We start from the raw sequence: 25,844 nt of genomic DNA on the forward strand, positions 1-25,844 counted from the left end.
TACTATGTGATGAGAGCCATTCCCTGATGGATTTTTAGAAACATTACTGCAATGAGTTGTTCTCTCTGGTGTATTTCCCTTCCTTATGTAACAGGATGATGATTCTTATTTTATTTATCCATGCTGTTTTACAAAAGTCAAAGAATTGACTTTGAAACAACAATTTCTTTTTAAAAGAACGTGCTTATAGATGCCTAAATGGAGAGACTAATACATGTATGATGAACATATGATCAGAATGCATTGTAGAAAGGGGCCCCCATATCACTCCTCACTTTAGTTTTCTTAGGTTCATTACATACAGTATTCCTCAGAAACCGACAGAGCTAGAGGTTTGTTGAAATCTGTTCTGTTTTATGGGTCACTGATTATTGAAGAAAAAAAAAAGTAGTAGTGAAAAATGCTGAGGTGATTCTAATTTTGGAAATAACATTTATATCTAGTGTTTCCTCCTTTGTAGCAAGGATCAGGAGATGAGGTAACTTCTGGTGATGGGTTTAGAGGTATAGTGAAAGATACGATTATTCAACATGTTTAAAAAATTTTACGTATAAAAAATGATAAGGATGAGCTCTGAAACTTTGAGATAGCTTTGCATGTAATGTGAATACTTTGTTACAGTTCCTGATGATCGTAAAGTTTAGAAAGATCAGAAATGGGAACAGCATCTTATGTGAAACATCTGGGGTGGAAGGTGGTATAGTCAGTCATCAGATGTGTGGGCTGAAAGAATTTCTAAACTTTCATCTATAGGAATGAGAACATAAATATGTTATTTAATCTTATCATATTGCTGCTAACGACAAGATCAGTATATCTTGGTGAAAGAACCTAAGAAAACCTTCTTCTATTTTGAATTATATCTTTTCTTTCCTTTAATCATTTTGTATTCTTTTTCCTTTCATCATGCCCTTTAAGTCTTCATAGTTTTATTATGGCTCATTGTTCATTTCGCTTCATCCGCATTATGCAGTGATTTGAGCACATGGACTCCAGACATCCAAAAATGAAGCTGTGTCTCTCTGCATAATGCAAAACATGATGAATTAATCAATGAACAAAAAATTATTCAGCAGAAAACTCATGCCAGAGATGCAAGAAGTATTTTTACTGCCCAACAATTATTTCTGCTGACTATTTTCCCCACATCTGCAAATTTTTTCACCTTGGGCTTTTTCCTACCTCTTAAGGCCACATTAGAAATCTAAAGACTTCAACTATAATGAAAAAAAAATCATTTAAAAAAAGGGAAAAAAAAGAAAAGAAATCTATAGACTTGTTGAAGAACTTCTGTGGCTTTGGTAATGTAAATAAAGTCAACGTTAAATATGTAGGGAAGGAAGTCCTCATAATGAAGTTTGCAGACAGTATACATAATGTATAGCTTAGTGGTTCTTAACACTTTGGGAATTATAGACCTCTTTGAGAATCAGTGAAAGATTTGGACCTGTGCTTCATATTGTACATGTGCTCTGTTGCATAATTTCGTTTAAAATTTCAGGGATCCACAGACTCTCTAAAAGTTCTTGGACTGGGTCTGTGAATTCCAAGGGAAAGACTCTCTAGGTGGTGGTTTTTTAGATGGTTTTTCCAACATGGACAATACATGTTTCATTATATTTTTAGAATATTTGCTATTTTTAAATAGAAAATAGTCCCCTAAAGGGCATAAAAGTATGATTTAGTAAAAAAAAATTAAAAAGTGAACATCCCGGAAATAGAGTTATTTCCAGTGCCCTAGACTGTTCCCATGTATCCTTTGCTGATAACAGATCTCTGTCTCACTAAAACATTCATTCTCCTGAGTCTTCTGATAATTTATTACCCCTTTTTACATTGCAATTGTACCTGCCTGCATCCCTAAAATTTGTTTTGTTTTGTTTGGCCTGTTTCTGAATTTTATATAAATGAAGTTATACTCTGTATTTTCTTTTTCCCAATATTTTGGGAAATTGTACATTTTGTTGAATGTAGCTGTGGTTAATTTTTATTATTGTATAGTATTACACAAGTATATCACAGTCTATTCATTTTACTGTTAAGGGACGTTTTAGTTGTTTCTAGTTTTTCACTTTTAAAAGTAGTCCATCCATGATGATTCTTATATATTCATCTTGAGCATAGCCACCTGCATTACTTTAGGTCAGTTGTTTTCAGTTTGATCCTCAGTCCAGCATTATAGGAACAGCTGAGAACCTGATAGAAATGCAGTTACAGTCTTCACCTCAGACCCATTTAATCAGAAATTTGGGGGCCAGGACCCAGCAATAGATTTTAACAAGCCCTCCTGGTGATTTTGATGCATGTTAACATTTGATAACCTCCATTCTGGTGTATGTAGTTGCCAGTTAGCTGGGATAAAAACTTCAGCAGATCTTCAGCAGATGCCAGCATTGTGTGAGATTTTCCACTGACTCTGTGTTCTTGCTGGACTTTAAAACTTTGTCTATCTGCACTGGGAACTCTATCTAGTCACTTGTGATGGAGCATGATGGAGGATAATGTGAGAAAAAGAGTGTGTGTGTGTGTGACTGGGTCACTTTGCTGTATAAAAGAAAATTGACAGACACTATAAACCAACTCTAATGGAAAAAATAAAAATCATTAAAATTTTGTCTATACAGTGCATGTGTAATGTTATTTCATTGTGTTTTAGACTTACATATCCTTAATTACTAATGAGATTGGAAGACTCATTTATTGGCCGTTTAAATTTCCTTTCTCTGATGTGTCTGTTCAAGTCTCCCCCATTTTTGTGTTAGATTGTCTCTTGTACTCATTGATTTGTAGGAGTTCTTTATATATCTTGGATGTTAGTCTTTTTTTTCAGTGATACATATTGCAGATATCATGTACTCTGTGGCTTTTTTCTTTGGTTCTTTTTAAGAAAAGGTTTTTTTTGTTTTGTTTTGTTTTTCTTTTTTTGGTCTTTTTTGTCTTTTCTAGGGCCGCATCCATGGCATGTGGAGGTTCCCAGGCTAGGGCTCTAAGCAGAGCTACAGCTGCTGGCCTACACCACAGCCACAGCAATGCCAGATCCCAGCCGCGTCTGCGACCTACACCACAGCTCACGGCAACGTTGGATCCTTAACCCACTGAGCGAGGCCAGGGGTCAAACCCACAGCCTCATGGTTCCTAGTTGGATTCGTTTCCACTGTGCCACAACAGGAACTCCAGGTTGTTGTTTTTTTTTTTTTTTAAATAGTCAAAATGATCAATTTTTTTCCTTCTATACTGAAGAAGTCCTCTTATACTATTCTCTAAAAGCTTTCTTGTTTGTTTTTCATCTTTAAATCTTAGATCCACCTGAAAGCAGTTTTTGTATATGGTTTGAGATGGGAATCCAATTCCTTTTTAAAAATATTCTTCTCTCATTGAAGTGGCATTGATTTACAATATTTTAGGTGTATAGCAAAGAGATTAGGTTGTACATTTATGTATGCATATGTATATTTTTTCTTTTTCAGATTTTTTTCCATTACAGGTTATTACAATATATTAAATGTAATTCCCTGTGCTATATAGTAGATGCTTGTTGTTTATCTATTTTTATATATAGTAGTGTGTTTCTGTTAACCCAGAATCCTCAATTTATCTCGCTCCCTCTTTCCTTTTGGTAAGCATAAGTTTGTTTTCTGTGTCTGTGACTCTGTTTCTCTTTTGTAAATAAGTTCCTTTGTAACATTTTTTCAGATACCACATATAAATGATATAGACATTTATTTTTGTCTGATTTACTTCACTTAGTGTGATAATCTCTAGGTTCATCTGTGTTGCTACGAATGGCATTATTTCATACTTTTTTTATGGCAGAGTATTATTACATTGTATGAATATATACATTATATATGTAGATGTAGACACAATGTATAGTATAATATGTGTACAGTATATAGTATATATAGCTTCTTATCCATTGATCTGTTGATGGACATTCAGGTTGCTTCTGTCTCTTGGCTATTGTAAGTAGTGCTCCTATGAACATTGGGGTGCATGTATCTTTTTTTTTTAGGTTTTTATTTTTTTCCATTACAGTTGACTTACAGTGTTCTGTCAATTTTTTGTACAGCAGAGTGACCCAGTCATACATATGTATATATTCTTTTTCTCACATTATCCTCCATCTTTTTGAATTAGAGTTCTCATCTTATCTGGATATGTACCCAAGAGTGGGATTGCTGGATTATGTGGTAACTCAATTTTCAGTTTTTTAAGGAACTCCACACTGTTCTCCATAGTGGCTGCACCAATTTACATTCCTACCAACAGTGTAGGAGGGTTCCCTTTTCTCTCCACCCTCTCTATTTATTACTTGTGGACTTCTTTTTTGTTTTTAATTGCTCAATGAAATTTATTACATTTACCTGTGGACTTCTTGATGATGGTCATTCTGACTGTTGTGAGGTAATGCTTCATTATAGTTTTGATTTGCATTTCTCTAATAATTAGCAATGTTGAGCATCTTTTCATGTGCCTGTGGGCCATCTGTGTGTCTTCTTTGGAGAAAAGTCTATTTGGATCTTCTGCACATTTTTTGATTGAATTGTTTGGGGTTTTTTTGATAAGAGCTGTATGAAGTATTTGTATATTTTTGAAATCAATACCTTGTCAAACACATCATTTGCAAATATTTTCTCCCATTCTGTGGGATGTCCTTTTGTTTATTATTTCCTTTGCAAAAGCTTTAGAGTTTAATTAGGTCCCATTTGTTTATTTTTGCCTTTTTAAAAAAATTTTTATTTCCCCAATACAGTTTTTTCCTACTGTATAGCATGGTGACCCAGTTACACATACTATATACATTCTTTTTTCTTCCATTATCATGCTCCATCATAAGTGACTAGACATAGTTCTCAGTGCTACAGAGCAGGGTCTCATGATAATCACAGTAGTTTACATCTATTAACCCCAAGCTCCCAAACCATCCCACTCCCTTTCCCTCTCCCTTGGCAATCACAAGTCTATTCTCCATGTTTCTTTTCTGTGGAAAGTTTCATTTGTGCCATATATTAGATTCCAGATATAGTTTTGCTTTTGTTTCCATTACTCTAAGAGACAGATCCAAAAAAATAGTGCTGCTATTTATGTCAGAGAGTGTTCTGCCTATGTTTTCCTCTAGGAGTTTTATGGTATCCAGTCTTAGATTTAGGTCTTTAACCTATTTTAATTTGTAATATTGATTAGTCGTGCCTTCTCTGTTTTAAGATACATATTATAGAAATAATATAACTAATTATTTGTATCCACTAATTATTATTAATCTGCAAGTACTAACAAAATTATTAGATATATCATGAATATTGCAGTCATAATAACTTGTTTTCATTTAACAATGTAATATGTTGATTTATGGTTGGGCTTTGCATTTTAGTCATGGAACATGCAATTGAAAAGGTAGAATAAGGTCACAGAAACCAAGTAAGAAGAGAGTTTCAAGAAGAAAAGGCTAGCCAGGAGTTTCTTAAGAAAGTTCAAGGAGGGGGCAGATTGAAAGTCTTAGATTTGACATAAATGGGTCTTGTTAATGTTGATCAACCACTTAGTCTCATTTAAGACTTTCAACTTGCAGTTGATTTAAGACTCTTCTGGTTTTAAAATCTACCAGGCATCGGAAGTGAAGTTTTAGAATTCTTAGCCAGAGGGATTTAACTATATATATTTTTTCCATTTCTTTACTTATTACTTTAAGCTCAAGAGTGAAATTCACTGGCAGGGAATTTGGGAAGCTTTTGTTCCTTCTCATCATCCTGTACATATCATGGCTTAAATCCAGAATTTTAGTGCTTTCATTTTCTATGAATTTTGAGCTACCTTTTATATTAAAATCTGATTTTACATGACACTTTTCTCATATTGCTCACTTGAAATATGCTTTAAAATTGAGGCCCTGTATCATGGTCTCCTGAAATGCAGTGTAGAAGCTCATGAAAATATTGAGGTAGGTGATCATGCTTCACATCTGTGGAAATTCTGTTTAAATTTAACTTTGAAGATCATCTTATTTTTTTCTTTCATTCCAGGAACTTGTGTCCCTGAAGCCCTGTAAAGCTGCAGAGCTGGTTGCCACTCACTTTTCTGAACAGATTGAAACAGTCATTAAAAAACTTCAGGTAAATTTTGCAAAATATATTGGGCAGAAACATCCAGGGAAGAAACACTTGTTGAATATCCACCTAAGAACTTTGGACTGTAGTAATTTCTTCAATTGATAGTTGCCTTTTAATAGCAGTTCTACATATTGCGTGAGTGTTTGGAAGCAGTTATGTGATAATCTCGGAGTCTGCAAGTGAGGGAAGTCATCTTTGTGCATAACCAATATTAACATCACAGAAGCACTTTTGGAACTAAACCTGAACCTATTCTAGACATCATAATCCACAAGGATCCTCCCCGCACCCCACCTCTCCATATCTTTTGCTTTAGTACCTGAAGCTATATTCTCTTCGGGGTTCATGTTATTTATTCAGACTTTTGTCCTGCTCCAATTAGGATGGAGGATGCTGACTATTTAGAATTTTTCTTGGAAAATCATAGCTAGACTACAGCTATATTAATGTTGAATATTGAGCTGCTCAGTTTGAAGTACTATTTGATGGACCTAATATTCCATTACCATGGCAGTGCTAGTAGTGAGTTTTGCTTACCACCATTGTAGCCACAAGTGGTAGAGATAGGGAACAGGACAGTGAGAGGGACATGTAGCAAAAACCCGGAGTCTTCAAGTAGCAGTAATAGTGGTACGGTATAGCTATGCAAAATGGAAACCAGAGCAGTGAATGGGAGGCAGTTGGCATGAGTGACAAAGATGTGGAATTCATTCATTTACACACTGCTGTGGCCCCACTCTGTTCCACAGTATGGGAGATTCTAGGGGGCATTATCTTTTCTGTAATTTTTCCTATGGAACAGAGAAGCACATATACAACCACACTACAGTGTTATAAGCTCTACATGAGACATATGTAAAAAAGTGCTGTAGAAACAAGAGGAGAGAGTGACAGTATGAGAGCGTCAAACAAGTGTTCCCAGATATGTACTGAACTGGGTCTTGAATAATTGGCATCAATTTTCTAGGCAGAGAATTGTGAAGGGCATTCTGGATAAATGGTTCTGGGTATGTAAAATCTTGAAGGCATGAAGCAGCATAATATTTAGAGACTGATATGGTAGGAACAATGGTGAAAGAAGCATTAGATAAAGCTGAAAGGTATGTTGGGGGTGGGAATTAAAAGTATAGAGACTGGAAAATAGAATTTGGGGGCTGATACTGAACAATCTCATATGTAATGCTAAGAAATTATATTGTATTTTTTGTGTACTGGAGAATTGCTAAAACTTTTTAGGCAAAGGCATGATACCATTAGATTCATTTTATAGAAAATTAGCGTTGTTGTGTGGAGAAAGGACTGGCAAAGAGAGCAAATGGAGAAGACCAGTTAGACCGTTTGGAAGGTGAAAGGTCTTGGCAAGAAATGGTGAAGGCAGTGATAGTGGAGAGGACAGGTATGAAATATGTTTGTGAAATAAAATGTCTAGGGCTTGGAAATTAGTTGACTAATATAGGGTTTGTTATCCAGCATGCTGAGGTTCATTAACTCAAGATAAAGACTCATCTATTAACTCAATAAGTATTTACATACCTGGGGAGGGCCAAAAACACATTGATAAAGTGCTGGGGATACAAAAATGTATATGGTTGACCCTTGAGCAATGGGGAGGTTAGGGATGCCTACTTCAGTGCAGTCAGAAATCCTCATACAGGAGTTCCTGTCATGAATGACTCAGTGGTTAGTGAATCTGACTAGTATCCATGAGATGCAGGTTCGATCCCTGGCCTCGCCCAGTGGGTTAAGGATCTGGCATTTACCATGAGCTGTGGTATAGGTCACAGATGCAGCTTGGATCCTACATTGCTATGGCTGTGGTGTAGGCTAGTGGCTACAGCTCCGATTAGACCCCTAGCCTGGGAACCTCCATATGCTGTGGGTGTGGCCCTAAAAAGCAAAAAAACAAAAAATAAAACAATCCTCATATAACTTTGACTTAGCAAAAATTTAACTACTAATAGCTTACCGTTGACTGGAAGCCTTACCTATAAAGTAAACAAGTTAACACATGCTTTGTATGTTATATTCATTAAGCACTGTATTCTTATAATAAAGTGAGCTAAAGAAAATGTTATTAAGAAAATCATAAGGAAGAGAAAATATATTTATGGTGCTCAACTATGTTTATCAATACTGTAAATTTGTATCATCTTTTTTTTTTTTTTTTTTTTTTTGCTTTTTAGGGCCACACACTCGGCATATGGAGGTTCCCAGGCTAAGGGTCCAATTGGAACTACAGCTGCCAGCCACAGCCACAGCCATAGCAACATCAGCATCAGATCCGAGCTGCGTCTTTGACTTACACCACAGCTTATGGCAACACCAGATCCTTAACCCACTGAGTGAGGCCAGGGATGGAACCTGCAACCTCATGGTTCCTAGTTGGATTCATTTTCATTGTACCACAATAGGAACTCCTATATCATCTATTTACAAAATGAGTCATCTGTCAATACTGTCTTATACAAAAACACTATAGATGTTATACATGTTACTAAACTAGGCATCAAGTATGAAATGATAACATGAAAAATAAATTCTTACTTATTTACAGGTTTAACAATTCATGCATTGATAATGAAAAAAGCGCTGTGATTGCTTTCTGATAGCCTAGAGTAATCAATATGATTGCTTCATGGTAGGGGAACCTATCCACTGAGTGAATCATGAAATTTTTATGGCATAGTGTATTATAGTTCTACTCATAATACAGTATTGGAAACATTGTTACTTTTTAAAAAAGCGTGTGATGGTAAATCGATAAGCAGTTTCTCCAATTACGAAAGAGAGAGAGAGGAGAAAGAGAAAGAGGCATATTTTACGTTATCATTCACCTTATGCCTGTGTAATGGAAAACATTCACGTATAAGTTCAACTGTTCAGTTCATATCTGTTCAAGAGTCAACTGTAAATGTATCCCTGTGCCTGCGGAAGAAGACAGATAAGCCGAAAATTAATCGTGGAATAGTTTGACTTGAATGATGATAGAGCACTGCCCAGGATCCTGTATTGCCAAGAGAGTCAGTGACATACACAAAGTCCTATAGCTAAAAAGTGGAAGAAACAGAACCTACATCTTAAGGCATATTAATTGCTCACCTGTTGCACTTTGCCGTCTCTTCTGCAGTTGACTGTACTGGGGAGTTAGCTTTTGTGGTGGTGATTGTTATTTGGGCCTCGACCTCCCACCCCACCTAGACTACTATCTCACAGTAGGCCATTGTAGCAGGGAGGACCAGGTAAAGGCAGTGTGAGCCCCATGGTGCCGCCAGAGCTGTTCGTAGCACCTGCCATTCCAGGATCCTCATGCTGGGAACCAGTGAGGGATTTGTCTCAGTGGAGGACTTCTTTTTTTCCTTCTTGCAATAACAAGGTGTTTGTATTTCTTTTACACTCGGAATTGAATATATGACAATGATTAGAATTACTGAGCGGAAATTACCTCTAATTAGAATTTCTTAGATCTCCAGAGAGGGTTTAATGGAAATAATCATATGAATGTGTGCTTTTTAGAGTTGTTCTTTACCATGGCCTTGTTTGAAGAATTTGTTTTAATATTCAACTGTATTTTTTATTCTTTTTCTATTCAGAACCAGGTTTTGCTTTTCAAATTTTTGAGGAGTCTTCTTGACCCAAGGTATGTTAATAAAATTTAGTTTTTCATCATACATAGATGAGAAATCAAAGGAAATAAATTGAGGTTAGGAAACCAGCCCATGATACGCAAATAGTGCAGTTAGCTCTTGATTTTTGATATTATTAGGAATAATAGTTACAGAGATTATTCCAAATACATGATTAGATAATTGGTTACATCTTGAGGGAGTAGTCTTGCTTCCATTTGAACATGCGCATACATGATAAGTTGTCTTCAGTGTAAATAAAATAATGAAGGCATGACAAGAGGACGTGTCTCAGAATTTGGTAACTATCTAGCTTCCCCCAGCTATGCTAGCTTTACTCCTTCTGATTCCTTGTTTCATGGTGTAGATTGGTAGCTTTGCTTTTCAAAGTAAACACCTCCTTCCCAGCCCACCTCTAAATTTATTACCCTTTAAGCTCTCATTTGAAGTGTTTAGATTTAAATAACTTTCCTGGAGGTGTGAGAAGGAAAGTTTAAATGTTTTTTTTAAACTCATCAAATAAAGACTATTGCAAAGAGATGATGAAATTAGTATTGGATCTGTAAGCAAAGCAGCTTTGTATGCGAGATCTTAATATCTTCCTGTGACGAAGTGTGTAATACACTGAGAGCTGAGTGTAATATTTAACATCCTCTAAGATAGTCACTCTTAACTAGAGTTTTGCGTCAGAATCACCTAAGAAACTTTAAAAAATGTAGTTGCCTGGGCCTAACCCCACAGAATCATTGTAGGTGGGGATATTTTTGATGTACATCTTAGAGTTAAGCATCACTGGCTTAAATGTAATATTCTAGGATGACATAGCTCTCACATTATATATACAAATTTTTAAGTCGCATTATAATGTACACTAGCCGTTGAAAATCATCATATACTTACTTTAGAGATTATAATATTATAAAAATATAAAGTTTTGGTAATTCTAGTATTCTGTGCTATTTTTAAATACCAAAATACCAAGAATTTTGTGCATTGTAATAATTTTTTGAAATTTTGATCATTTAAACCTTAAGCAGGCTATGCTTCATTTAAATTTAGAGTCAAACAGATGTGCATGTGCAGATGTTGAGAAAAGCAGTCTGACTGCTTCCCCTCCTGCACTCCAGTTCAAAGTGTCTGTGTTTAAATTCCCTGTTTGCAAAATATTGCTGAGGCTAGGCACAAAGGTTAGAAGAGATTTACTGAATACACTGCTAAGGGAAGCACTGGACATGACAGCTTATCTGCCCTAGGATAGTGTTTTGGGCTTTTTTTAATTAAAGGAACTGGTGTCCCCCCTCCATTCCTGCCATGCAAATAAAGTATTGAAACGTGGCTGATATTCAAGGTTGCTCATTAGTCAGGTGGAGGTTCACACAGAATGGTTTGTATATAAAACAGCTTCCACATTCCTCGTGATAGATCGGCAGCGCCAAATCTTTGGCATTTGGGCAAAGGTCTCATCTGTAGCTGCTTCACGCTGAGCAGGGGGGGCCGACATGTTGGGCCTATCTGCAATTGTCGGTCCATCAAGGGTTCTGTGTGCCAGTAGACTGGAATTAAAGTCATTTTGGTAATTTAGGAAGCTGGTCTAAAGGGCTCAGGAAAAGTGGAGTTTCTGGTGAAATGAGTTGAAAAACCTAGTCAGTCCATCTAAAGATGGAACTGTTGGCTTCCGAAAGAAACTAGATCAGTAAAAAGAATGATTGTAACTAGGGGCAGGGGTGAGAACCAGATTGCACTTGGTAATGTATTGCTTTTTTTGCTCTTGCCCTCGAAACTTGAATTAGTAGGATTTTCATTCCTCTATGTGGCCATATATAGTTTATGCATATTTGATTTATTTACGCATATTTATTGAATTGCTTTTGAAGGAGTAACTTTTTATTTTGTCAATAGCATTTTCAAGGGAACTAACAATCTAGCTGAATTCTTACGTATATTTCTCTATTTTCTGTATCCAATTTAAGTTATCTTTGCTCTGTAAGTAATGTCCTCTGTAGAATTAATTGACCTACAAAGATATTGGTGGCATCTGTATGTAGAAAGATTAGATAGTTTTGAAGGGAGGGAGGTTAATCCTCCAGAAGCCAATTATTTGCCTGAATTGAGGCCAACAGCTTGGAAGAGAAAGGATTTGCATCCTCTACCAGTTTCCTTCTTTGGGACAGCTGCTACACAAAGCCATACCCCACCCCCACTCCTTGTGTGCATTCCTGCTGGCCAGGAATTCTATTGCCGTATTTACATCCAGATGCAGGTCCTTTGTGAAGTGGGGCTGCTTGATGGATAATGCAAAAGGACACTGATAGTTTTTGTGGAGCTGTGAGCTTCCTAAGGAATAAAGAGAATTCGCAAGGATCTTTATATTCACAGTATTTTCCTTGGTATGATTTTCCTGGTAATGTCGATTTAGCCTTGCTTAACAATGCCCTGAAGGCCTCTGAAATATATGGTATAATTTTCTTGTAGGAAAAAAAAAAGCACATAAAATGTTGCATTGTATTTCCAAGTCTTTAATCAAAATAAAGAAAAAAATTGAACAGTGCTAAGGAAATGAGTATCTTTGCCAAGAAGCAAAACATAGATTATAGAAATGGTTATACATGGGATTTAAAATGAATCTGTCACTGTTTCTGTAGATAATTTTGAAGGTTCATTTTAAGATATTGACAGAGTGTTGAAATAGCATATTTCAAAGTTAAAAAATAGAACATTATATGTGTTCATGAACTTTGACATATAAAAATTCCCTTCTACTTCAGTGAGTGCCTGTCAGCTTGGCCAGGCTTTTACCACCAGATAGCGTTTGGTTAGTGTTTTTGCCAGCAGCTCAAATTCAGCCTTCTTAACCCTAAGACATCATCTCCTAATCTCCTTTCAAATAAATAATTAAGAAAGAGGAATAGTTTACATGCATGTATTTTTTTTTCCTTTTTTTTGCCTTGTTTAAGGCCACACCCACGGCATATGGAGGTTCCCAGGCCAGCCTAAACCAGATCTGAGCCACGTCTGCGACCTACACCGCATCTCAAGGCAACGCCAGATCCTTAACCCACTGAACGTAATCAGGGATCAGATGCGCAACCTTATGGTTCCTAGCTGGTTTCGTTTCTGCTGCGCCACGACGGGAACTCCTACATGCATGTGTTTCTTTATTCCTGTTGACTTAAGGAAAAAAAAAAAAAAAAGAAGCACAGCCTAGAAGTTGGGAGTTGTTTTTTTGGGGTGAAATTAGGATTTAAGCCCAGGAGACAGCATCTCAGGTACCCCTGAGAAACCACTCAGAGGAGGGGGGGGTGGAGTGGCTAGGATATGTGAGTTTTGGCAACAAAGGGAGGGTAGTAGGAACAGATTTACAGAAAACCAGTTTCTAGGGGAAGATGTGAAGGTCTGGGTTTACTAGGATCACTCCTTTGATATGCATCTCGCTGTGGGCCAGTCTTTTTTCTTACTTTGCTGACTTCCCACAGGGCTTACCAGCCCACCCTTGGGAGTAACTGCATTTGTTCACTTAACTACAGCCCCGAAGAGGAAAGGGGAAATATCAAGAGATAAGTGATAAAGGTGAGGGCCAGGTGCATGCAGCCATGCACACATTTCACAGGAGTTTGTTGCTGGTCCCCTGAAGGTTACAACTAGTCACAGACATCAGGCATCATGAAGGATTTTAGTGTTTTTCTAGATATGAGGAGATGCAAGGATTGGGCTCATAAAATCTTCTAAAAATATCTTAACTATCTGAAGACCTGTTCTTCCAGTTTTCCCAGCGAACAGAGTACCTCAGTCCTGGTCTCCACTCTGAGCTCTGCTCAGGGGTGCAGCAAGGCAGCATATACAGTGGCCCATATTTTAATTCATGTAGAGGCTGATGGCAAGTGCCTGTCAACTAAAAACATACAACCTGAAAGTTGAGAGTTAAGTTTTATTTGGGGGTGAAATTAGGACTTAATAAGCCCAGGAGACTACTCCTAGGAGGTGAGGGACGGAGCTAGGATATATGAGTTTTGCAACAAAAGGAAAATAGTAGGAACAATAGGTTTACAGATAACCAGATTTACAGAAAAGAATTTACAGAAAACCAGTTTCTGTGGGAAGATGTAAGGGTCTGGGCTTACCGGAATCACTCCTTTGATACGCACCTCAGCTATGGGCCAGTCTTTGTTTCTTTCCTGAGTTCCCTCAGGGCTCACTGGCCCACCCTTGGGAGTGGCTGTTCTCACAGATGAGGTCTTCTGTTTTGTCTACTAACTGCAGCCCTGGAGGCTGTATTTCAGAGCTAGCTGCCCCAAAGAGGAGAGGGGAGATATAGGTGTCACAAAGGTGAAGGGGGAGGCGCATGCAGCCATGTGCCCATTTTACAGAAGTTTGCTGCTGGTCTCGTGAAGGTTACTGTTAGTCACAGACATCAGTCATCACTGAAGGATTACATTGTTTTCCTAGATATGGGGAGATGCAAGAATTAGGCTTATGAAGTCGTCTAAAAATATATAAGTATTTGAAGACCTATTTTTCCAGTTTTCCCAGAGCACAGAGTGCCTCACTTCTGGTCTCCACCCTGAACTCTGCTCAGGGGGTGCTATAGGTCAGCGGCTGCAGTGGCTCATGTTTTACTCCATGTAGAGGCTGATGGCAAGTGTCAGACTTCGGTTCACATGTCAAACTTAAGTTCACGTTCCTTAATTCAGTAATTCTTTATAATGAGATTGCTCTCTGCTCAGTAATGTATGAGAGGTTGAAATAGCTCAAAATTATACTTAATTTTTTAAAAAAAGTAGATGGGAGGAGTTCCCATTGTGGCTCAGTGGATTAAGAACCCGACTAGTATCTGAGCGGATGTGGGTTTGGTCCCTGGCATTGCTCAGTGCGTTAAGGATATGGCGTTGTGCAGCTTGGATCCTGTGTGGCTGAGGCATAGGCTGGCAGCTGCAGCTCCAATTCGACTCCTAGCCTGGGAACTTCCTTATGCCACGGGTGAGACCCTAAAAAGAAAAAAAAAGTAGATGGGGGAGATGGCAATACAAATGGGAGAGCATGTGAGCATAGTTGAATACCAAATTGGCAAACATGGCAATGTTAATGTAGAAATAATGCTAAACTGGAAAAACATGTAACATTAAATGGTATGCACACATACTGTTTGTATGTATGACTGAATGATAATCAGATGATGTGGTGAGATTGATTGTTAGGGCAGCCGCCCAGAGTCCCGCAGCCGCAGTGTATCAGCTTAGCAACAGCCTTGTGGCTGTAATGTACCAGCTCCAGCAGCTCTGTGGCGGCAGCTTATCAGCTCTCTTACCTGGCAAGAAACCAAGGAGAGTTAGAGAACTCAGGTTTATTACGCTGGTGGGCTCTGAGGAGATCGCGCTCCGGAGTCTGAGCCCGGAAGAAGTGTTTCACAAGGCTTTTCTGGGCCAGCTGTTCCGGGGTCCGTGCTTGGCCACTGGAGTGAGGTCAGGCAAGGTAGTAGATGCAGAAGCAAGTTTAGAGAAGCAGATGCGTGGGGGAGGGGTGGTTAGGGGCAGTTGGCTGGACTTTGCTTAGTCATCATGGCTGGGGTCTCTCTACCGCTTTATCGGGACATTTTCTCCTACAAGATGTATAGAGCTTAATGGTCACCATATGTGTTGCCCCATAGTTTTGCTTAAATTAGTAATAAAAACGAGAGCAATTGGTAGTAGTTTGAAAGTGTCTGTTCTTTGGTTTTAAAATTTCTGAAACAATGAAAACTGGCATATGGGGGCTACATACTAAAGTTTCAAAATTTTGCTTCATTTGTATTTAAAGAAATCTTTGCAAATACCCCAATTTTTTTCCATTTACAATGAAAAAGATGCATATTAAGGTACTTAAAAGCTTTTATAAAATCCTACCCTTGCTTTTAGTTGTATTTATACTATTTTTTATTCATCTCCCTTGTTTTTTGTTTTCTACTCTTTTTCTGCTCCCTCTGATTTTAACTGAGGATTTTGTATATGATTCTATTTTTCTTTTCTCTTAGTATATTACACTTCATTTTTTAAACTTTTTCTAGTGGTTGCTTTTCAATTTGCAATATACATTTATAACTAATTCCAAGTCCAATTACAAACAGCACTGTAGTGCTTCATGGGTAGGTAGTAAAAGTAACTTACTACAGAGGATCCTTAGTGTCTCATAGTATTGATGTCACTCATTTCACTTATTCATAAACTGTAATCACTGAATACCTTGTTACTGTTATTCTCTTGAACAAGTTATTATCTGTTAGATCAGTTAAGAATAAGAAAAATGAAAGATTTTACTTTATCTTCATTTATTCCTTTTTTAATGCTCTTCCTTTCTTTATGTGGATCCAGATTTCTAACTTACATAATTTTCCTTCTTTCTAAAGAACTTCTAACATTGTTTGAAAGGCAAGTCTACTGACAACATATTCCCTCAATTTCTGTTTGTCTACGGAAGTACTTCTTTGCTTTCGATAATTTTGCTGGATATGGAAATCTAGTTTGGTAGGTTTTTTCTTTCAACACTTTAGATAGTTCACTTCTTGCTTTCATAGTTATGGGGAGAAATCTGATATAGTTCTTATCCCTGCTTCTCTATAGGTCAGGTGATGTTTTTTTCCCCCTCTTCTGGCTTCTTTCAAGATTTTGTTTGTCTCAAATTTTGTATAGTTTAAACAGGATATGCTTAAGTGTAGATTTTTGTTGCTGTGTATCCTGCATGATATTGTCTGTGGTCTGGTAACCTTCATTACTTTGAGGAAGTTCTCTGTTATTATTGCTTCAAAAATTTCTTCTATTTCTTTTTTTCTTTCTTATCCTTATGATATTACCTTTATGTGTATGTTATACCAAATATATTTGTCCCACAATTCTTGGATATTCTGTTCTATTTCCCACCCCTACTCTCAGTCTTTTTTACTTTGTACTTCAGTTTTAAAATATTCTGTTGACATATCTTGAAACTCAGTGATTCTTTCCTCAGCTGTTTCCAGGCTATTGATGTACCCATCAAAGGAATTTTTCATTTCTTTTAGTGTTTTTGATTTCTAGCATTTTCTTTTGATTCTTTTTCTTGAAAGAGTTTCCATTTCTCTGCTTACTTTACCATCTGTTCTTACATGTTGTCACTTTTTCCATTAGAGCCCTTCACACATTAATCATAGTTGTTTAAAAGTCCTGTCTGGTAATTCCAACATCTCTGCTATATTTGGTTCTGATGCTTGGTAAGTCTCTTCAAACTGAATTTTTGTGTGTGTTTTAGTAGGTCTTGTAATTTTTTGTTGAAAGTTGGACACAGTATATAGAGTGTTAAAGGAACTGAGGTAAATAGTGAGTTTTTATGTTTATTTTGTTAGGAGTTGTGCTATTTACTGTTTGCTATAGCTCTAGGCATCTGAGGCTGAAATTTCCTCAGGAGTCATTTTTGTCGTCCTGACTATCTTTCTGTTTCTCTAAAGACTTCTTCTCAAGTAAATTTTGAGATACGAGATATGCAGTTCTTTGTTCGCATTCCCCCATTGTTATATAGAAGCACTGTTGACATGGTAGTGGGGTTTGGTTGAGGGTGGGGGGATGGAGAAGCACTCCACAGCCCTGTGGTTAGCTGCTAGTCTTTTAGTGAGCTTGTGCCCCTGAGCTGTGACCTTCCCAAGTACCTCTCAGTGCCCTGTCCCACTTTAAGTGAGATAGGAAGGCTGGAAGGGGCTGCAGTTGGACATTTCCCTTCCAACACAGGAATGATCCAGTGGCTAGAGTTAGTATTTCCTTCCCCCCAACATGGGAGGTTAGAACAGGCTGGAACTGGGTATTTTTCAGCTTACTTCGGCCCGAGTAAAACCCCAGTTGGTTTGGCTCTGGTGAAATAATTTCCCTTGAGGGCATATGTACTAGATTGCTAAGGCTATCTTAATAAAAGCACCACAAATTGTGTGGCTTAAACAACAGAAATGTACTGTCTCAGTTCTGGACACTAGAAATGTTGGCAAATTTGGTTACTCCTGAAGGCTGTGAGAACAAATGTGTTCCATGCCTCTCCTCCACCTTCACGGTTTGCTGACAGTCTTTGGCATTCCTTAGCTTGTATAGAAGCCTCACTCTGTTTTCAGCATTCGTCTTCCACTGGCATTCTCCCTGTGTGTATGTTTCTGGCCAGATTTCCCCTTCTTTTGAGGACACTGGTCATGTTGGATTAGAGTCCCACCCCACTCCAGTGTAACCTCCCCCTAACTTAACTAATTAGACTTGCAAAAGCTATTTTCAAGTAAGGTTGCCTTGTGAGGTACTGAGAATTAGGACTTCAATGCGTAAATTTGGGGGTGCATATTTCAGTCCCTGCAGCAGGCCTTATTAAGAACAAAATGCTCTGGTCACTTCCCCCTCCCCCACTAATGAAACGTGATGTGATTTTTCTCCATCCTCACAGTGAGGACTTGGTGAGCCCCCTGGAGGTAAAACTCAAGAAAGTGTGGGATCTCCCCAACAAGACATGGCCCCTCTGGAATTTTTTAAAATTTATTTTATTAAAGTGTGGTCATTGTGCAATGTTGTGTTAATTTCTACTATATAGCAAAGTGATTCCGCCATACATATACATATGTATATTCTTCTTCATATTCTTTTCCGTTATGGTTTATTACAGGATATTGAATATAGTTCCCTGTGCTATATGCACCTCTGGAATTTTCAAGCCTTACTGAGCCTCCAGCATTTTGTCAATCACAGTTTAAGTTTTCCTGTCTCAGTACTGGCTCCGGCAGGGGTGGTTTCTTCTCCTGAGCTTCTGCTCTACTTTGCTGTGATTTTTTGTATCCACCTGTCTCTCTCTCTCACTAATATGAGGAGTGACAGTTTGCTCTGTGACCTCAGTTTTCAGATGGATCCAAAAAAAGAGGTGTGTTTGTTCAGCTTTTTTCCTGTGAGGGTGGAAGTGTTAATTTTCAGGATTTTTGCTGAAAGTGCCAGATCAGAAACTAGAAACTTTTGTTCTCTTTGTGATCAGAATTATGTATGACTATCATAATAGATTTATAGTAGTCTGGCCTAGCATCAGTTCAGATACTAATTCTGTTTAAGGAACGTCTCTATGGTGGAGTCACAGAGACTGCCTCTCTTCTGTCACTACCAATCCATCTGTCATTTGGGGGAGGGAATGGTATTCAGTTTCCCAGCCAGACCTGAAAGTACACCAGTTTAAGCACTGAGCTTAGATACCAAGACCTGCATCTTTCTAGCCTTCCTAGCCTTCCTTTTCCTTCTACTTCCTTCCTAGGCCACATTAAGGCAGTCCCTGCTAGTAGGACCAATAGCAGGTTTTAGTGATAAGGAGAGCTTTGCATTAAGAAGAAAATATACTTGCAGATAACTGCAGCATTCTTACTGTTATGATAATGGTGGGAAAATTTGTTTCAGCTACCCTATGAAGTTTTATTTGGAGTCCCTGAAGCATTAGAATGATCCAGATACCGTTTATATTTAATCAGGTTATAGAACTAAATTATTTTTTCTATTTCTGAAATCATTAGGCCCTTATTTCTGTTAGCTATAAAGTCTGTTCTTCTACTTATGCAGGAGAACACTAAAAAAAAAAAAAATTCACTTTTTTCATGAATATCAGAGAAAGAATAAAAATTCTATTACGATTTGAAGGAGGATGTTTTCACCCTTAATTATTAGTCACAGTAGGGAAATGGAAAGTGGTCAAATTCCCTGAAGATCTTAGATTTGCTCTTACACTGATTCGATGTGGCAGAATCTTTGCTGTTGGACAAAGTGGTGCACTTGTCTGCTTTGATCTGTGTCTCATAAAAGTGTGTATGGGGTTGTGGCTATTCCTAAAGGAGGGATGGCAGCAGCTGTGGACAGCATATGGGGTCAGCATGGAGATGGAAGGGGCTGAAGCTACTGGGTTCCTTCTTGCTGGAGGACAGGTGTCTGTCTAACCCAGTCGTCTGTCCTGCTCATGGAACATTACTGCTTATTATGTTATAATTTAATACAAATTGTAGGTATTATCTTTGCTACCTATAATTAACATTTAAAGTATTTTTTCAGGCAGATTGGCACATCCAAGTTTTTGCTCAATTGACACAAGAGTATACCATGGTTTAACATGGGGTGTATATGGAAAGCTAAAACTTCAGCTTCATGGCCTTGCAAAGCATCTTCATTGGAATAAAAATTAGATGGAAAAATTTTTTCTTTACTCTTAAGGGTTGTGAGTTTTTACTTGAATTCTCAGTGTGAAAGCTACTGAGTAGTCATAAGTGGGGCACCTCCTCCAAGCACTGGGTGTAAGGGGACTGAGCAGAGAGTTCAAACAGTGAGGGTTTAGGCTAAGCTGAGGTGACTTTAACTTGTCAAAACGAGTCACTGAGGGAGGATCTGAGATCCTCTTCTCAGAAATCTAGAAAAGTAGTCTAGACTGGCCTTTTTTGTGTGCAGCTTTTAGAGTGAGAGGGAGGACTAGACCAGACTTTGTCATTCTTGCACAGTATTCATTTTTTTTTTTTGTTGAGTATTTTGAAATCAGAATTTAAATTTTTGAATCACCTTAATTTAAGTGTTTCAAAACTGGCATACAGTATATCCTTCCCAAGAAATATCCTACTGTACCAGATTATAATTTAAAATCATTGTAATATTTTAAATCAACTATAACTCAATAACAAATTTTTAAAAATAAGAAAAAATAAAATTATTTTGTCAAATTGAGTAAGAGTGAATATTTTCTCCAACCTGAATTTTAGGATGTTGTTTGTGTGTGTGTGTGTGTGTGTCTTTCACAGGCATACATATACTTTGTTTTAAAGCTGACAAAAGAAAGCCTGTGTGTCTCAAAAAATTCTCCCTTTATATATATTTAAATATTTATATCTTAGTTCTGTTATTAAAATAGAAATTCCCCAAAAAGTAGATAAAGCTTAGGTGTAAAATATATAATTTCAACAGCCATTAAGGTTAGCAGTGGGTATATGGCAAAGCATGTAGTTGATAAGAGATGTAACAGAAATATCTTTGAGGAGTAGATATAACAAATTGCATTTTTGCGTAAGACTGATAAGCAACAGTCAGAAATGGATATAAATTCATTAATGCTACAATTTACTTATTAAAGTTTTGATTATGTTGATGTCTGATCATTTTCCAGCAGACACATTATTTCCCTCACAAATGATTGCATCAGAATCTACTCTTTGGGTAATGTGCTTGGTTTGATGCATATTCACATCTTCAGTACTTGTAAAAGATTTGTCAATAAATTTTCTGGAAAGAAATAGTGTGATTTATTTAGCAGGTGCTTGTGTCTGATCTTAATTTGTTCCATAGCCTTACATTTATAAGACATATTAATAGAAGTCTGATATAGGTGAAATATGAGGCCCCCCCCCCTCAGATGTGTGAGATAAACATCTGGAAAGTACACTGACTCACCTTAATGTCAAGGAACAGTTAGTATTCCCTTTCTCTTTTGCCTAATAGTGTTTTGTTGAGACACAGCCTTGGTCCTGCGTGGAGAACTGTCATTTCCCTGGATGAATCATGGGCATTTCTTATTTTCTTCATGTCGAACTTTCTGACAGGACTTATTCCTAGCTACATCTGACTTTATCGCCGTAGTTCTTAAAATTTTCAGCACTCTATTCCACTTTTGGGTTCCTCTATTGAAGGAACTCCAAAGATGCACTATTTATTTCAGTTAGTTCCATTTAATTCAATGTGCATTTACTGAGTACCAATTTTTTTTATATGACAACACTGTGCCAATGCTGAGGAAACAGTGATGAATGCAGCACAGTCTGCTTTCAGAATTTATTGTGTAGTTGGGACAAACAGTTAAACAGATAATTTTTAAGTTATATGGTTATAACTGAGATGGTGGTCTACACAGGGAATAGCCAGTCACTTAACAAAATTCTGCTTTAAAGGCAGTTTTGAAATAGAAACAAACCAAAAAAAAAAAAGGAAAGAAAGAAAAAAACCTTATCTTTGGGATTTATAGCCAATTTGAGGAGATACTGAATCAGCCCATCAGCAAAAATTGCAAACTCCCAGCAGCAGAATTTAGTGAGATCATTATCCCACCTCTGGTCAGGACTGAGTGTCATAAAGCTCCTAATTTGGGAAAGATCCTGTGTCTAAATATAATTCCTCCTTCTTTAACTGAAACCTCTTACTGGTAAAAATAGAAGTGCTATTTACCATCATTGATAGAATACCTACAACCATAGATTGTCCTCTCTTGAGTCCAGAGATTCCTACCTGTGACTGCTGGTGCCCTGTACCTGGGTTATAGGTGTGCCTGCAGATTGAGCCCCTCAGCTCTCCAGGGGTGGCTCTTAGGGTACCTGGAATCTCTTGCAGTCAATCTTATTTCCTATGGGCCAGACAAACATTGTCATTTTTTTCTGTGCCATTATGAAAAAACTGGGAAGTGTTGCTTTAGACCATTCATCTTTCTTCAGAAGCTTCCAAGCAGTGACTTTGTATATTTATTTATTTATTTATTTATTTATTTATTTATTTATTTATTTATTTGCTTTTTAGGGCCACACCTGCAGCATAGGAGGTTCCCAAGCTAGAGGTCCAATCAGATCTATAGCTGCCAGCCTGCACCAGAGCCACAGCAACCCAAGATCCGAGGCGAGTCTGCGACCTACACCACGGGTCACGGCAACGCCGGATCCTTAACCCACTGAGGTGACGCCAGGGATCGAACCCACAACCTCGTTGTTCCTAGTCGGATTCATTTCCACTGCACCACAATGGGAACTCCCACTTTGTATCTTATTAACCTTATTCCACTTCTTTATATGAGGAGCTTTGGTTGAGGAATTCTGAAGAGAAGTTAGGACTCCTAGAAGGAACTGACTTAAAGACAGAGAGAAGGTGATTCTTGGCTCGCTAGTGAACAGCAGTTGATTTTCTAAATAGTTCCAGTAGTTGAGTGTCCACCACAATAAAACTAATACTCTGCCTTGACAGCTTTTGTGCAGGCATTATGAAGAGTGAGCTTTGTGAATAGCTGGCATACAAGGCAAATGAACCATGAATATTGTACATCCTACTATTCAGCCACTTATTTATTTTAAGAAGAGCTAAATAATTAGCCCTTGCTCTATGCAAGGCACTGTTGTAGGCCTTGATAATTCATTAGGGGGAGGGTACCTGCTGCCTACCCTCACAGAATTTATAATCTTTTAGAGAAGATAGATAATTAATGAAATAATGACAACACGATATGGTTGGTGCTATAAGGAAAGTAGAATAGGGACAGTAGTTGAGACTGGAAGATGATTTATTATATATGGTTACTCATGGATCAAATTGTTTACATTGAGTCATCTTTGTTTCTTTTAGAGCAACAATACACTTCTGGGTATGATTTAGAGGAGGCTTCACTGAGTATCATTTTCTTAATTATTCAGTGTAAACTGAGAAATATTGGGATTTAGAGTATCTCTGATGTAATATATAATGCACCTTAATAACCCAAGTAACATTAAGACTTAATTGACCATTTTACCTGACCAAAAGTAGTCTTGGTTTTAAGGTAACATACTTTTTACCTGGAACCCTGATTATAGATGTGTTTAAATAACACTACTCTCTTCCCTTTTATGTTTTCAGGGAAGGCGTTCATGTAAATCAAGAACTGCTGCAGGTATCTCCCTGTATCACAGAGCAGTACATTGAACTCTTGTGTCAGTTCAGCCCAAACCAGGTTATAGAGACGCTGCAGGTCCTTGAGTGCTACCGCCTAGATGAAACTATTCAGGTAAGACCAATAATGAAGAGAAGGCAAGCGTAAACTTTTCTTCATCATTCACCACTTTAAAAATGAGCAAAGGGAGACTCATATATTAAATTATTTGCCTAAGTTCATACCTAGTAAGTGCTAGCACCTGAGATTGAACTCAGAGAGTCTGACCCCATAACTGCATGCTCTCCATGGCTGCAATAAATTGCTTCCCTGTTTGTTCTAGTAAAGTCAGAAATAGCAAATGTCCATCATTGTTATTAACCAACTTTCACAGGCATTTTCACCAACACAATAAACACAGAGGAAGGAATACTGTAAAACTATTAAAAGAAAAAACCAAGCTCTTACTTGCAGGCTCTGATGGTCAGATAATCCCATTGTGTCATAAGCCTTAACTAGGCTAAATAGCAGTTTGGTATACTTAGCACAGTCATTGCCTTGATTCTCTTTCTTTCTTTTTTTCTGTTTCCAAATGAAAGTGTGTGTGTGTGTGTACACATATGTGTGTATATATATATGTGTGCACATTCTAATCTACCATAAGAGGCTAGTATGTTTCCTGTGTAAAATTTGTTTTTAAGCCATCATTATATCTCTTTTCCTTAGCGCTCAATATTCATGCAACAGTAGCCTGTATTTTCTGCATCTACCTCCTCAACTGCCAGTACGATTAAAAATTTTTTAATCATGAAATATTTCAAATATATAAAACTCTGCTAAACATCAAATACATATGTACCCACCAGCCCAACTTTATAGATGTTAACATTTTGCCACACTGGCCTCAGATCCTTGCTGTTTTATTGTTTGTTTTGGAAATAAAAAGCACCCTTTATCTGTCATGTCTCCCCTGAGGTTAGGTTCAACCTGAAGATGGGAAGTTTATCCTTCTCATCCTTATTTTTTATTTTTCCTGTATACGAATTTACCTGTAAAACACACAGTACAGTTTTGTATGCTTTTAAAATCTGTACTAATGGATTACTACAGTACATACCCTATTCAAATTGCTTTTTATTATTTTTTTTGCTGCAAATGGCATTAATCTTTTTTTAGGAATTTTATTACATTTATAGGTGTACAACAATCATCACAACCAAATTTTACAGCATGTCCATCCCAAACCCTCAGTGCATCCCCCCACCCCCCAACCTGTCTCCTTTGGAAACCGTAAGTTTTGCAAAGTTTGTGAGTCAGTATCTGCTCTGCAAAGAAGTTCACTGTGTCCTTGTTTTAGATTCCACATGTCAGTGATAGCATTTGATGTAGGTGTCTCATTGTCTGGCTGACTTCACTTAGCATGATAATTTCTAGGTCTGTTCATGTTGCTATAAATGCCGTTATTTCTTTCTTTTTAATGGCTGAGTAATGTCCCATTGTGTATTAATTTTTTATATAACAATTTTTATCCATGTAGCTCTAGTTCATTCATTTTAATGATCAGATAATAGTCTATTAGTCATTCAGTTTATATATTTCCCTATTTATAGACATTCAGATTGTTTCCAGTCTCTTACCATTATAAACAGTGCTACATCAGGCATCATTGTATGTCTCTTCTCTGTGCCCATGTGAGGTTTAAATAGTATACCTGAAAGTGGAATTCTTTAGACAATAGAGTAGCTTAATTCTACTGATACTGTTGAGTTTACTTCTTACTTGTTTCCATTTGCATTATTAGTGTTTGAAATTTGCTGTTTTTCCACATCCTTGCTGATTCCTAATATTTTTGGCCTTCTTAATTTTTGCCAGTGTGATGGTTACATTGATTACTCATGACACTTTGGATTTTCTTTTCTCTGAATTATCTCTTCATATCATTTACCATTTTCCTATTGAGGCTTTTCTCTCTTATTATTGATTTCTAGAAGCGATTTCTAATTTCTGAATCTCTAATCCTTTGCTGCTTTTATATGTCAGAGATGGCTTTTTCAGTCTATTATGGCATGCTTTTTTAACTGGGTTTTAGTGACTTCTACTTTATTTTATCAGTCTTTTCCTTTAAAGTTAAAATTGTGTGTGTGTGACTTTTATTTCCTTTCCTATGTAAAGGCATTAAAGATAACCTCTTATACAAGTTTCACAGTTTGGCTTTTTTTCATTTAGCCTTTTAATCCATCTGGAATTTATTTTTGTAAACAGATCAAGAGAAGGATTTATGTTATGTTTTTCTATGTGGATTGCTAATGGTCCATGTGGCATTTTACTGTCCTTTCTTTACCTATTTATGACGCCAAATTGCAGTACACCAAACTCCCAAATACACATAGATCTTTTTTGTGAATTCTGTCCTGTTCTTTTGGTCATTTGTCTTTCCCTGTACCCACACCACATATTTTAATTAAGACAACTTTAAAATAAGGTT

General features: G+C 37.2%; 1 protein-coding gene across 4 annotated transcripts in view; it reads left to right on the plus strand.

Moving 5' to 3' along the window:
- The window catches only part of VPS8 (VPS8 subunit of CORVET complex), a 254,741-nt gene that overhangs the window by 141,352 nt on the left and 87,545 nt on the right, over positions 1-25,844 (plus strand). For all 4 annotated transcript variants that reach the window (XR_007135933.1, XM_047788199.1, XM_047788209.1 and 1 more), the window contains 3 exons: positions 6,021-6,110; positions 9,698-9,744; positions 23,347-23,494. Coding sequence is in view for 3 of the 4 variants with exons in the window: in XM_047788199.1 (XP_047644155.1) it covers positions 6,021-6,110; positions 9,698-9,744; positions 23,347-23,494 (285 nt within the window). In the remaining variant the exon portion in view is untranslated. The remainder of the gene's footprint in view (positions 1-6,020; positions 6,111-9,697; positions 9,745-23,346; positions 23,495-25,844) is intronic.

This window comes from Phacochoerus africanus, chromosome 1 (genome assembly GCF_016906955.1).
Source record: "Phacochoerus africanus isolate WHEZ1 chromosome 1, ROS_Pafr_v1, whole genome shotgun sequence".
Lineage (NCBI taxonomy): Eukaryota > Metazoa > Chordata > Mammalia > Artiodactyla > Suidae > Phacochoerus > Phacochoerus africanus.